This window comes from Anoplophora glabripennis, unplaced genomic scaffold, assembly GCF_000390285.2.
Source record: "Anoplophora glabripennis isolate ALB-LARVAE unplaced genomic scaffold, Agla_2.0 scaffold2, whole genome shotgun sequence".
Taxonomy (NCBI): domain Eukaryota; kingdom Metazoa; phylum Arthropoda; class Insecta; order Coleoptera; family Cerambycidae; genus Anoplophora; species Anoplophora glabripennis.
The window spans coordinates 2,386,014-2,399,446 of record NW_019416325.1 but is presented as its reverse complement, the minus strand read 5'-3'; the positions used below and the strand labels follow the sequence as shown (position 1 = coordinate 2,399,446).

The 13,433-nt window shown below is 32.9% G+C and overlaps 1 protein-coding gene across 3 annotated transcripts in view; it reads left to right on the top strand.

Annotated features, from left to right (window-relative positions):
* The window catches only part of LOC108916511 (lachesin), a 179,380-nt gene that overhangs the window by 150,179 nt on the left and 15,768 nt on the right, over positions 1-13,433 (top strand). For all 3 annotated transcript variants that reach the window (XM_018722804.1, XM_018722788.1, XM_018722795.2), the window contains 2 exons: positions 473-658; positions 4,440-4,764. In XM_018722804.1, coding sequence (XP_018578320.1) covers positions 473-658; positions 4,440-4,764 — 511 coding nt within the window. The remainder of the gene's footprint in view (positions 1-472; positions 659-4,439; positions 4,765-13,433) is intronic.

The following is a 13,433-nucleotide window of genomic DNA, read 5'->3' as shown; positions in this document are numbered from 1 at the left end:
ATAGAAAAAGCAGCGGCGTAGACAAATGTTAAAGTGCAATAAACAATTTAAAAAATATATTTTATGTCAGTGTTCTGGAGAACACATAGGTAGTGTTGAACCTAAAAAACTGACCCTCATTTAGAGTTACACCCTGTATAGGTCGTGACAGCGACATTGCGCAAAACGAGGTGATTCTTGCCTTGAAAAAAAAACAGAAGCATCACGTTTCTAAAACTATTCCTCGTTTGCAAGTTTTTCGTAACGTCGCTGCGACATCCTGTATAGTCGATTAATCTTGTTCAACATTCAAATCAAGCACTGTTTAGTTTAGTTTTTATCAGAAAATAGGTCGTAATAGATTGAAATTATGACATATCAACGGCTGTAGGTGAATATGATAAAAAATCCGTTGCCGTATTTTATGTCTAAATAAAAGATAATCGAATAATAGCTTATTTACCACAACTGTTCACATTTCATTTTGAATCAGGTCGCTTGGATAAAGGCCGACACCAAGGCAATATTAGCAATCCACGAACACGTTATTACCAACAACGCACGTTTATCTGTAACACACAACGATTTCAATACATGGACGCTAAATATACGGGGTGTTAAGCGAGAAGACAGGGGACAGTACATGTGCCAAGTAAATACCGATCCTATGAAGATGCAGGTAAGTTGCTTAGTTCACTAATAAACCGTTTAGGGGAGGCGCTACTCTTTGACTATTGTGACCTTGGATTTGATCTTGACTTTAAGGTTCAAGATCAAACCTATTGATTACTGGCGTAAAAAGTAGGGTGTTACATTTAATATTTTCCAGTTTGCCTTGGTTTGACCTTGAAACTTAAGGCCAAGGTCAAATCCAAGGTCAACAACTTTGGTTTGTTGAAATCCTACAATCTTTATTTGAAACTTTTTTGATAAATCCTGACAAGTTATAGGATCTTTTTGGGGCACCCTGTATAACGGAGCTGCTAAAAACAACATCGTTAATAAAAAATGCTGTAAAATTACACAATAGCAATGTCAAATAATTGTTCGAGCCCATTAATTTTGAATGACGACTATAAGAGGCTTACTAAAGGAAATGTATATTAAATGCTATTAAAGAAAAGCAATACGTTTTAGAAAGAGGTATTGTGGATGTCGCATTTCCTGATTAATTTCCCATTCAATTCTCTAAGCGCTTCTACTGTGGTGGTATTCGCATCTATGATAATGAGGAAAAAGTAACGTTGCAGCTGTCCCAATAGACCGACTGTCACGTTTGTTTTGAATTTAAATTTCTTACTGAGAGATGAATTATTTCAAATGCGTATTAATTTTTAATATGAGTATATAGGTATATAATTCAAGAGATAAATAACTTGCTATACACTAAAGTTTGGGATGCATTTTAGTTTATTTGTCCAGTAGTATATCAAAATTCATATAATTTTAAACAGCAATCAAACTGTGGCAGACAATACTGCGATATCTTTGAACTATTAATACCAACCTAATAGATTGCTCTCACTGAATCATATTATCGATTTCGTAGTTAAATTTAAATATTTAGTGAATGTTTTAAGTGAGTAATATGATATGATACGTAATCTCTCAATTAAACAATGTAAATATATAAATTAGTGCAACATTACGATACTAGATTGTCAGGTCACTTTAGTGATCATTGACTTACATACTTACTTGTATTTATTTAATTTGAATATATTATTTACTAATACATACTTCGGTTCATATGTCACACCATTTTGACGTCCCCTGTAGCGATCTGACTTGTGATCTGACACTGGGTCCAGCATACAATATGCGTCTTCAGTTGGACAGAAACACAACACAGTTCTTATTATAGTTACACACTGTCATATCACTTGTGTCAGATAATCAGTCAGGATACATATTATTTTGGTGAATGTTCTGCCTATAGTTATTGCTCTTTAAGGTGTCACGCTAAGTTGAAGGTTACTTGCTAAGTCATATGTTAGATCACATCATTTTGGCGACTGTTTTTCGCTTGAATCATTGCTCACTAAGGTGATAGCTTGATGTATATGCTTGTATCTGTTATCATGTCCCTTGTCAAATTAAGTGTCATATCATTTATACAATATAAACGTTGAAAAAATTGAGAAATTGAAGTAAAATGTAGCAAATATTAAGTTTTTGCTCTTTAAGGTGACAAAATGTCTCGCTAAGTTGAAGATCTCTGTTACTTGCTAGATCAATGTCAGATCACATAATTCTAACGATCATTCTTGACACAAGCCGTTTCTTGTTAAGGTGACAAATGTTGCCACATCGCCACGGTAAACTTTTTGGTTTAGGAATGTATGACACGATTGTGATCTGACACTGGATCCAACAAATAATATGCGTCTTCAAATTGGACAAAAATTAATATAGGGCACAATTCTTAATAGAGTAACACATTGTCATATCACTTTAGTGCTAGATCGTTAGTCAGATTACATGTTATCCATGTTACTTGCTGAATCAATGTCACATCATTCTTACGATTGCTTATTAAGGTAACACAAATGTTGTCATATCACCTCGGTGAATTTGATGCATGTCATATCACTTGTCAGATCATGTGTATCATCAGTTTTGTTGGCAACAATTAAATTGAAATAATATACAGCAAAACTTACTTTAACTTGAACTATATGTAGCACCCTGTACATCACCATCAACTTCAGCATTTTTGTTGTTGATGTGCTTGGCTGTGAATTAATAATTATGAAGCGCCTTGTCTACATTCTGTGCTTGCTCAAAGGTGTAACTGCATAGATAGGATGGTTAACTGCTCTGTTAAGTGAGTCGGCTGGCGTCAGGTGTCTGAGTAAGTTTGCAATTTGCCGTCTTTGTCACATTCGCTCAATTCTCATTTGGCAACCGTGCTTATTCAACATTCATGGCGTGGAATTTTAAACAATTAAAAGCCACACAAGACGAGGCCTAACTTCAAAATAACTTTCTCAGTTGCATAAATATGTATTCGTGTGATTAACGTCTGGGGAATGTAAATAAGTGGAATTTGTATAATAGTTAGATACGCCTTTGTATGACAACCGGCGGAATTGTTGTGAAGTATTACTCTGTAAATAAATAATGTTTATATACGGGGTGTTTCTGAGTCACGTACCATAAATCCTAAGGACAGTAGAACATCAAATTTTGTCAATCTGTATATACATATAGGTAAAGAGGGGGGAAAAGTTTTAAAAAAATATATACAATGCAGTTATATAGTAACAAAATTTACAACAAACTTTGTGTGAGAATTACAATTCAGCTGATAATATCCTTTTCCTATAAGTTTCCAATTAGCTGTACAAGATGCAGAGGCATGCTAACGCCGCTACAAAGCAAGAAATTGACTCAATGGAATTGGTTTAAATGCTTTCTTTGAGAGTGACAGCTTTAACCCGTGGGAAACGAGAGCCCCTTTTAGGACGGGGTCCGCACAAAATGGGCTGCTCATACATAAAAAAGGTATTGGCTTGCACAAAGATTGTAAAAGTCCCAATCGCTGGACACTGGATACCAACATTGAATTGTACCTTTTTTTACTTATATTGAAGTTTCATTCATTCAAATCTATCGGGTTACTAAAAACGAATTTACCTACGCCCGTATATCCTGTAAAATATTATTGCTTTAAAACGTTTTATGTGTTAACCGAATTTAACCTCTTTGCATTGGGAAAAACATTTTTTACGTTATAAAATTTTCAGGAAGCCAACTCACTTTAGGAGGTTGTTGCTGTGCTGTTAGCTGAACGGGTGCAAATGAATGAAAAGATCAGTAAAAATCACATTTAATGTATAATCACGGCAATAAAGACTTTATCAAAAAAAGTTTCAAGTACAAGTTGTAGGATATCAAGAAACCACAGTGTGGTGACTTTGGATTTGATTTTGATCGTAAGTTTCAAGGTCAAACAAAACTCGTCTTGAAAATATTATTGGAAAACCTTATTTTTTGTTACTTTAAAATTATTGTCAATATCGTACTAACAGTTTTAGTTGAATACGTCTATTAAATTCTATTTATTTTACATTCATTATTTTTTGTGAATTAGTTTGTCCTTCAAATGAACCACAAAGACATCTTGGATTTTTTTTTTATCCCAGTTCGGACATAAATTTTAGCGCTGTATCGGCTACCAGCATAAACAAATAACGTATATTAAGTTGACCTTAGTTTGACCTTGCAACTTATATTGAAGATCAAATCCAAGGTCACCGTCCAATTTGTCATTCAAATTCCAATAAATTTAGCTTGAAACGTCTTTGGCACAAAAATAGAACTTAATATGTTCAAGTTTGACCTTGAATCAAGGTCAAGGTCAAATCTAAGGTTCGGGTATTTTTGCAACATCCTGTACATGTAAAACATATAAACATTTTCACAGTATCTGAATTGGCGTTCTCTTTGGTTTCCAGACTGCTTTCCTAGAAGTAGTGATCCCGCCCGATATAATCTACGAGGAAACCTCAGGAGACATGATGGTACCGGAAGGCGGTTCCGCAAAATTAGTTTGTAAGGCGAGGGGGCACCCCAAGCCGCGAGTGGTGTGGCGAAGGGAAGACGGAGGGTCTATTATAACGCGCACAGGTCCGAATTCGAAAACTGAACGGCTCACATCCGTGGAAGGAGAAACCCTCAGCCTTACGAAGGTCACCAGATCTGAGATGGGCGCTTATTTGTGCATAGCGGCCAATGGGGTGCCGCCGTCTGTCAGTAAGAGGATGATGCTTCATGTACATTGTAAGTAGAACATCTTTTACAGTAATTCTCATGCGGCTGGAGCTGGTGGTGTTAAATTCCGCTACACACTAGCATTTGACATTTGAGACGAAATCGCGTAACAGTAACAGCGACGTATAAGTCATTTAACGCCATCTAACATAAAAACTGGATGCACTGCTCGAGAGAGCAGCTTATTTATTCTGAACTGAATAATAAATTCGAAAGTGTAGTCCGCAGATAGTAAGACCACTATCACAGGAAACTTGGTATGCCCCTAGTAGCACTAGAATCAATCGGGAATACTTGAATCTCCTCTGGAGAAACGTAACTTTGAAAGATTCTAATTTAAAAGTTGGTATATATGAAGTAACAGTTAAAATCGTTTTGTTCTTAAGAACAAGATAAGATCCTCTGTAGAATTTTATTTAATTTATAACAGTAAGATAGAGGAGTGTATTTTTTAATATTTGGAATATTTTTATTAAAATTCGTTATCGTCAACGAATTTTTAATCGCCTTTTATTGCGGATATAATTGCGGACTACCCTCTTATTAGGAAACCGGTATAGATTTAAAGTAGAAGAGTATAGAAAACAAACTAATAAATATTTTATCCACGGAAAGTTTTGTCTCAGCTCCCAGAATTCATCTAACACAACGAGTTTCAATATTAGCTTTTAGCCGCTTTTAACAAAAACTAATTAAAAGCACGAATCCTTTAAAACAATTCATCAAGGTCTCGATGACAAAAATGCCCGTCTTACGTTTATTTATTAATTATGTGGGAACGTTAAATAATTATGGAAATTGTCTTGCCACGCCGGTTGATTCGAAACAATGCATATCGCGGGAAAAATTATATCAAAAACGTACACTGTTGCAGCCCTGTTGACTATAATAATTTATATAGGGAATGCGGTTGACCACAATTTATGTCATACATTTCCAACAAATTGTATTTAAAATGTGTTTAACTTTACTGCAATTTTATTAAATGTATTCACTTTCTGTTCTGCTCTAGGGTACATACACTGTGTTCCAAATTAATGGAACAAAATTCATACTTTTTTCCTGTTGAAATTTACAAAAATCTCCAAAACAGGTCAATTAGTAAATAGAAATTGTCACTTTTCTGCAATATTTTCTACTTTTACATCACCGAAATTTTTTTTAATATATGGATTTTATTCCATCATTTTGAGACACAGTGTATAATTGTGTTAAATAAATACTAATAAAATCTCAAAATATGGATTTTCTACGAAAATAATTGTAGTTTCGCGATTGTAAAGATTTAAATCTTCTAGGAATTGTCTTCGGATACATACAGGGTGTTAATTAAGTATGTACAATAAATTCAACAGACGATTATTTGAGTGATTTTAAGACAAAAAGTTCATATAAACAGATATAGGGTGTTAAACTTTTGCAAAAAAATTGCTGTTTTTGAGATTTTTATATATTTTTTCAATTAAGCAACTAAAAATACAACTTTTTTGTCTCTCGAATGTTTTTCGTATCTTGATTAATTTTTGTAGAAAAAACGTAACTTAATTGCATATCCCCGGACCATACAAGAAACATGGGTTTATGTTTTCAACAGAAAAAAAATCATTTTTTTCAATTTTACTTACAAAACAATCACACTCTAAGATATTTTCTGATTTTCTGAAGATAAGTTTTACTGTAATCCACTTTCATTCAAAGAAAATAATAACATAAAATACAAAATGTTTCAGTGTTTTATTAATTTTTTTCTCAACTCGACAGACAAAGATTAATTTGTAGAAAAGCACATAAATAGACATAAAAACACGAAAAATTACGAACGCCTCTGGATTGACATTTGATCTAGGCTCCCTAGTTGGTAATTTTTCTTGAAATAAGTCTTGCCGATATTGGAGAAAAACAAAAAAGCATTTTTTGCGAGGTAAATTGGTAATAACATTTTTTCCTCACTACTCTTTAAAAAAAAAGTCACTCAAATTTCACTCAATTTTACTCAATAAATGTATCAATTTCTGTCCACACCCGATTGAGTCAAATTTTCACTTTATTATTATAAGTACAACTGATTGTGAGTAAAACTATTGCATCAGAAATAAGTGAGTTTTACTCAAATCCGAGTTTCTGCTAACTATCAAGTGAGTGACTTTTGACTCTATTCTGAGTATGTAAAACCAATTTAGAGTTGACTTTTTCTCTAATATTATTGAGTAATTTTTTACTCAGACTTGGTTTATATTTTCATTAAATTTTAATTTAAATATCATTGTATTAAAGTCATAAACTACTAAGGTGCCACAGTGGTTTTGGTGAACTGATCGGACGAATAGAATGCCATAACCTATATTGTAAGTTACAAATACGTAATTATAGAAACAATTTAACTGTCCGTTTATGTAACCAAATATTAATCGAGACTTAATGTATTGTTTTTAATGATTGTAATTAAATCACTGCATTTAAATACAATTTTCACTAGAATAACCAGATAAACTTGTCCAACTCCAAAGCAAACCATACGCCATACTGCCATCCACCACGCCGAGATAACCTAATGGGGCGATGGGAACAGACAAAGACAATGCATCTGGGTACACTATAAAAAAATTTCACTCAAATTTGACTCAATTTTACTCAATAATGTATCAATTTCTGTCCACACCCGATGAGTGAAATTTTCACTATAAGTAGTACAACTGAGTCAAACTATTGCATCAGAAATGAGTGAATTTTACTCAAATCCGAGTTATTCCTAACTATCAATTGAGCAACTTTTGACTCTATTCTGAGTATACAAAACCAATTTAAAGTTGATTTAAATTTAACTACTGAGTAATTTTTACGCAGACTTAGTTTTTAATTAACTAAATATTGAGTTCAAAAATAAATCGCTCATAAATGATTAATTAGGATATACAGTGTTGAAATTAATTCACTTCGCGGGGCCTCCTCCTGTCCTGGCTGAGACCCGCCAGCTGAGACCCGCCGCCGCCGGCTAAGGCCTGTTCTCCTGGCGATCACGCTTTCCTGGAACATCTAACGGGCCCCTATCAACTGTGGTCGAGATTACAGAAGCAATATGTAAGTGGTGACATCTTTACGGCGCCATTCAAATTACTCCAAATTAATATACCTTTAAACTCACTCAGTAATGAGGGCATTTACTCTGATTTAGGTACAAGTGCACCAAATACGAGTTTGCGTGAAGAATTTATTTAAGGAGTACTTATATTTGAGTGAAAGTACTCAGGTTTAGTTTAAATATAATCACAAATGAGTAAAATGATCAAAATGCCCAATATTGAGTGAAAATGTACTCAATAATTTCACTCAATGGATTTACTCCGAACCTTTATTGCTTTCACTCACACCGATTTTTTTACAGTGGGCATTTTACTAAGTTATTCTGTAAAATATTTTGTCGATTTATAAAAAAAAATTGGGGTTTACGGAAAATTACCACCTACTACACTGTAAGAAATTCGGTGTGAGTGAAAGCAATAAAAGGTCGGAGTGAATCCATTGAGTGAAATTATTGAGTACATTTTCACTCAATATTGGGTATTTTGATAATTTTACTCATTTGTGATTATATTTAAACTAATACTGAGTATTTTCACTCAAATATAGGTACTCCTTAAATAAATTCTTCACGTAAACTCGTATTTGGTGCACTTGTACCTAAATCAGAGTCCCAGCGGGTCCCAGCCAGGAGGCCAGGACAGGACAGGAGGAAGCCCCGCGAAGTGAATTAATTTCATCATTGTATATCTTAATTAATCATTTATTTTTGCACTCAATATTTAGTTAATTAAAAACCAAGTCTGAGTAAAAAATGACTCAATAATAGTTTTTAAATCATATTAGAGAGAAAGTCAACTCTAAATTGGTTTTATATACTCAGAATAGAGTCAAAAGTCATTCAATTGATAGTTAGCTGTAACTCAGATTTGAGTAAAACTTACTCATTTCTGATGCAATAGTTTCACTCAGTTGTACTCATACTGAGTGAAAATTTCACTCAATCGGGCTTGATATAATATTGAGTGAAATTGAGTGAAATTTGAGTGAAATTTTTTTACAGAGTACAAATACAAAAATGCTTTTTGTCACAGTTTTTTTACACAAACTGGAGGCCCACTGGAGTAATTTTTTTACAATAGAATAAATATTTTGATAAACTACATAAAAACTTGAGGACACCTCGTGTATGCACAACAATTGTGATGTGATGTTTTAGGGAAATACGTCGTGCATGTGTATTGTGTATGTAATTAATTAGCGATACGTTTCCGGCAGTGGCAGCAGGGGCGAGATAAAATATTGAACATTTGGAAGGTGCAACCTTTATCCGACGTTTCTAACAGCTGAATACGGCGAAATAGTCGAGCACGTAATAAATAAGTGTTTTATCTCCTCGCTGATAGAAAAGTAGTAGAGTCTGTTATATTTACGGATACGTGTTTTAGAATCGAACTTTTTAATAGTACAGACACACATACCCCATTTTAATTGAAACGGAAACTTTTCATTGCGAATAGTACGACCGGGCGAAATGCGAAAATTTCACTGGGAAGTGTTACAGATTTTATTATGATTCTTTTTTTTAACCGGTTAATTTCCGATCATCGGCAGATTCATCCGATCCTACAGCAGAAGACGATAACCATTTCGTTTGAGGCCGCAAAGTCCCTGAAAGTAATTACTAAATGTATTCGTTTGATAAGGAGTCCGGTCCATAAGCGTTACTACAAAATTTACCAAAGGCGAAGATTATTTTATATTTCTATTTTATTCACTGTACTTTCGAAAAGCCAGTGGTTGTTAAAGAGAACGATCGAGGCGATTGTTAAAATTATCTACTCGTATTCCGGCGACAAAACAAAAGCCGTTTCCCGACCACCTGTATACGAATCTAATCCGACGCATTCCGTGTTTTTGTTTATTATAGCTGAAGTGTTAATTTGTCATTTCGGCGTACAATGTCGTCGGTGTTGCGAAACCCCGACAATATCGCATGTGACTACCCCCCACAGGCACTGTTTAAAATGAGAGCAAACACACTTCGACATTCGCTCTTATCTATTACAACGAAGATAAATTAAAAAGCCAAATTAACCTTTTCGTGGATTAATTGTTTCGTATTAGAGGCTAATCGGGGAAGTATTAAAGCAAAACGGGGCGTTTCGAATAATGGCGGATGCGCCAGTCACACGGAATTTCGCAAATTATTTAAAAAAAAACGTGATGATACGTAATAATATGCAGGACTACCGAGCTTAGATTTCAGTTTTTATTACTTGACTTATTCTAAGTTGCAATAAATTAATATTAAATTATGCAGGGTTTCCCAAAATTAGGGGCAATATTTCTACAGGGTGTTTTATGTCGTAAAAGATTACTTTTTCTTTATATAAACGTGGGTCCAAAAATTCTTCCCAATGAAGTTATAGCTACTGAAAGGGGCCACTCTGATGGTTTTTTCTAAATAACTTCGAAACCAGTTGAGATAATTTATGTAATTTGGTAACTAGCTTAACTCTTACGTGCTCAGTCTACTACTAAAATGAAATTTACAAATTTTCATCGCATACCTTCTAACACGAGGGGGAGGGGGGTAAAATTTACCATAACTTTTTTTTGCTTTGACTTTTTGACTTTTGACTGAAAAGTATGAAATCTCGGAGTTTTTTTAGTAAAAAAGGTACTCTTGGTTCATGTTGGTAGAATGTTTCATTTTTGTGTAAAATCCGTTTAAATATAATGTTACATGTGTTTAATCACCGGGAATCGAAATTGTCAATATTTATTATCGTATAACAAAAATGGGTGGCTACAACTTCCTTAGGAAGAATTTTTGGATCCACTTTTATCTACAGAAAACTTACAATTAATCTTTTTCGATATAGAACATCCTATAGAAATATTGCCCCCTAATTTCGGGACACCCTGTATTGTAAACATAACATCTACCATTTGTTAATTTTATTTGAAAACTGTAAATTATTAGCGTTTATTATTTTCACGTAACTAAAGCAATATTGGCCGAATTTTACACAAATGAATACTATTATAATAATAATAATAATAGTGTTGTTTAACAAAATGTTTGAACTTAGTACACAGGGTTGATGTTCTTTATGAAACAGAAGTTTGAACAAATAAGTTTGAAATTAGAACTAGTTTTTTTTAACTGTTACGGAAGACCTGAAATAATATCAATTGTAGGAAAATTTTAATTTTTTACTGATGTTTCGAATAATGAATTTCAATAATATTTATTTTCGTGCACTAAATTGTTTATAATTTTTTACTTATGTTTCGAGTAATGGAATTCTACCAAAATATTTGTTTTATAAATACTTAACAGTTACTAATTTGTTATTTTAATAGAAAATTAGAGTTTATGTACACGCAAAAAAAAAATATTGCTTCAAATGTACAACCTTTTATTTTAAGGTATCGCACGTTTATACAGGGTGTTTCATAATGATGTGCAAATATTTTAAGGATTTTTTTCACGAAAACTTAGAGATTTGAATTTTTTTGTTGGTCATTTTTTTCTGGTTTATGTCCGAATGAAAGAAATTAGCACCCCTTGGTTTTATTTCTCTCACAACTTTTTTCTACGTTAGCCAATTCCAATAAGAAAAATAGCTTTTAATACTATATTTCATTTAGAAACTTTCTTACTGTTCACATTTTTTCGTATACTTAATGGTTTACAAGCAAAAAAATAAATTATTTTTCCTTGCCGATTAAGTACACATAATTAGTATAACAGTTACTAAAAACGGTCGTCATTGTTGACGCGCAAAAATTCTTTTTTTATCAATAGGAAAAGCTAAGCAAATATGAACTAAAAATTTTATAAAAAAAATGAAAGCTAATTTTTCGGCCATTTGGAGATTTGATTATTTTTTCAGAGGGCGGGGGGGCTCAAATCGAAAAAATGTATTGGAAGTACTCCCCTAAAATTACTTTCTAAACACCTTCTTAAAATATTTGGCCATTGTAATTAAACACCCTGTATATACGCAAAAAAATATTGTTTTTCAAGTTTATTTACTTATTTAAATAGTTTAAATTTCTACCCAGAAATATAATTTCTTACTTTAAAAATAGGCAGCATTTAAAATAAATATTTGCTACTTACGGTTAAACGAATGCCATTCTTAATTTTATGATCTATATAGATTTTATAGTAACATGTTTTGTATTGTATATTAATGTATCGTTTGATTGTATATACTTATTTTGAGAATATATTTAGATATAAATATTTATCGGTAATAAAAAATATTTTGTTTCAAACTCACGACACCTACTACCTAGTACAACACCTAGGATCGTTCGTAAGTTTAACCAACCAGACATAGGTCGGTTTGGGACTACTGATGGTCATCATCATTATGTTAGAACAATTCAGCTGCTTTAGTGTCGTTACTCACAGGGAGATGTGTATTCACAGAGCTCCATCTATCGTGCTACTTCCCACCTACGCCATTCTGTGACCTGCTACAATTTTCTTTCAAGAAAACATAAGTTTGATTATAATGTGCTACATTTGTCTTGAATAATTCCTACATTAATACTAAATTTTAAATATATACATATATTTTAAGGAACTGGCAGTTTTGAAACAAATATGTTTGCAGTTTATGATGTAAGAGTAAGAGATATTGTAGCTAAAGTCCGATATAATAAATTTCAAAACTATAAAAGATTTGATTATTATTAAATTATATACATTTACAAATAATATAAATCCTAAGAAAAATTATAGGTTACAGCAATTATTTCACATAGTTTGACGAATGTATATACATTTGAATAGAATAAAATAACATTTACATTTAAAATTATCTGCTCATTTAATCTAAATACTTTTTTTTCAATGTAGAGTACTTTTTAGTTGGTACGTATATTTGAGTGAATCAATTTCAGTTCAAATATCATAAATAATTAAACTTGTGAAAATGCTCAATATTAAGTAAAAATGTACTGAATAATTCCTTCCGACGGAATCACTGAGAACCTTTAATGTGTTCGCTGACACCAATTATTTACAGTGCATAAAGTACGGGTGAAGATAATAATGCGCCGTCGTAATTAAAGCGAACGCGATATAAAAATGTACCTCTGCAGCAAAGGACCAGGGCCGGTACTTTTTGGATTAAAACCACGATTGTCAAAAACATGTTGCAATGAATTTAACCCAGACAGTCCTACAGAGGAAAATAGTAAATTTATGCAAAACCGGGCGGTTGTACATAAATCTGCGAAAAAAAGTTAATGTGTATCTTTTGATGAAAGCGTGTACGTAGTGAAATCCATTAATAGATGTTAAATATTCTAGAAAGTTTATTAACAAACCGACGACCATTTGGCCGACGTCCTGCTCGTATAGAACGCTTCATACATTTATTTATTTAATGTAATGCATAAATTACATCGTTCCGTATTGCGTAAATGCACGGTGTGGCTAGTAAAGCTGTACGTACTGGCACCGAAATCGACCAATGTCACTGTGTCAGTATTCTTACAGAGTGGCCGCCGAATTATATAATTTTTGCACCAGAATTTCACCAAACCTTCGAAAACTGTTATAGATAACGATTTTCATATTTTACGCATCGATTATTTTTATTCTCCACAGTTTTAACAGTTGTGTTAATTTT